We start from the raw sequence: 1,328 nt of genomic DNA on the forward strand, positions 1-1,328 counted from the left end.
GCTATATATATATATATATATATATATATATATATATATATATGACATGACACACTTCCATTCAAACGTTTTGGGCCAGTGTTCTTTAATGTTAAAAAAAGTCCTAAGCTATGGTCAATTTGATTAAAAATACAGTTAAATGGTTATATTGTGAAATATTGTTACAATTTTAAATTGTAACAAAAAACTATTTTTGTAAAACTGTTTTCTTTCGTAATAAGTTTTAAAATGTATAGTTTATTTCTGTAATAGCAAAGCTACATTTTTTGCATCATTACTCCAGTATTGAGTGTCACATGATTCTTCAGAAATCATTCTAATATGCTGATTTCCTACTCAAGAACCATTTCTTCTTATTATAAAAGATGATAACATTTGTGCTGTTTAATATTTTTGTGGAAACCATGCTACCTTTTTTTTTTCTTTTTTTTTTTCTGGAGACTTTGCTGAATATAATTTTTAAAAGAACAGGGTTTATTTGAAATAGAACTCTTTTGTAACATTATGAATGCTTTTACTGTCAATTTAATAAAGTATTAATTTCTTTAAAGTCTTACTGACCCCAACATTTTGAATGGTAGTGTACATAACACTTGCTAATTTAACAGAGGTTATTATCGTAGGTCTAGTACTGGGAAACACGTGACATTTTTATCATGCCTTCACATTTGCAACCCATCACAGGATTCTTTGTTCCTGGATTTCCCAAACTTCAGCGTTTCCAAAACCACCACGACCAGATTCTCTCCAAACTTGTTTAATATTTTTGTGGAAACCATGCTACCTTTTTTTTTTTCTTTTTTTTTTTTCTGGAGACTTTGCTGAATATAATTTTTAAAAGAACAGGGTTTATTTGAAATAGAACTCTTTTGTAACATTATGAATGCTTTTACTGTCAATTTAATAAAGTATTAATTTCTTTAAAGTCTTACTGACCCCAACATTTTGAATGGTAGTGTACATAACACTTGCTAATTTAACAGAGGTTATTATCGTAGGTCTAGTACTGGGAAACACGTGACATTTTTATCATGCCTTCACATTTGCAACCCATCACAGGATTCTTTGTTCCTGGATTTCCCAAACTTCAGCGTTTCCAAAACCACCACGACCAGATTCTCTCCAAACTTTTACCCAAACTAAAGAAGCATTTGGTAAGATTGTTGTGGCGCACACAAGAGTACAAAATGAGCCCAGAACCTATAAGATTATTTAAGTTACAGTAAATATAGCTATTAACTTCATTCACTTAACATGATACTGTATCTAATGCTGGGTTTCTTCCCTTCTCTTTTTTTTTTTTTTTTTTTTTTTTTTTTTTTTTTTTT

At 29.5% G+C, this 1,328-nt stretch overlaps 1 protein-coding gene across 1 annotated transcript in view; it reads left to right on the plus strand.

The window, feature by feature from the left end:
• Positions 1-1,328, plus strand: part of LOC107730277 (USP6 N-terminal-like protein) — a 27,720-nt gene that overhangs the window by 18,453 nt on the left and 7,939 nt on the right. Inside the window, exon 10 of the mRNA XM_016541063.1 lies at positions 1,060-1,154. Within this exon, the coding sequence (XP_016396549.1) occupies positions 1,060-1,154 (95 nt within the window). The remainder of the gene's footprint in view (positions 1-1,059; positions 1,155-1,328) is intronic.

Source organism: Sinocyclocheilus rhinocerous, unplaced genomic scaffold, assembly GCF_001515625.1.
Source record: "Sinocyclocheilus rhinocerous isolate Xijiao unplaced genomic scaffold, SAMN03320098_v1.1 scaffold368, whole genome shotgun sequence".
Lineage (NCBI taxonomy): Eukaryota > Metazoa > Chordata > Actinopteri > Cypriniformes > Cyprinidae > Sinocyclocheilus > Sinocyclocheilus rhinocerous.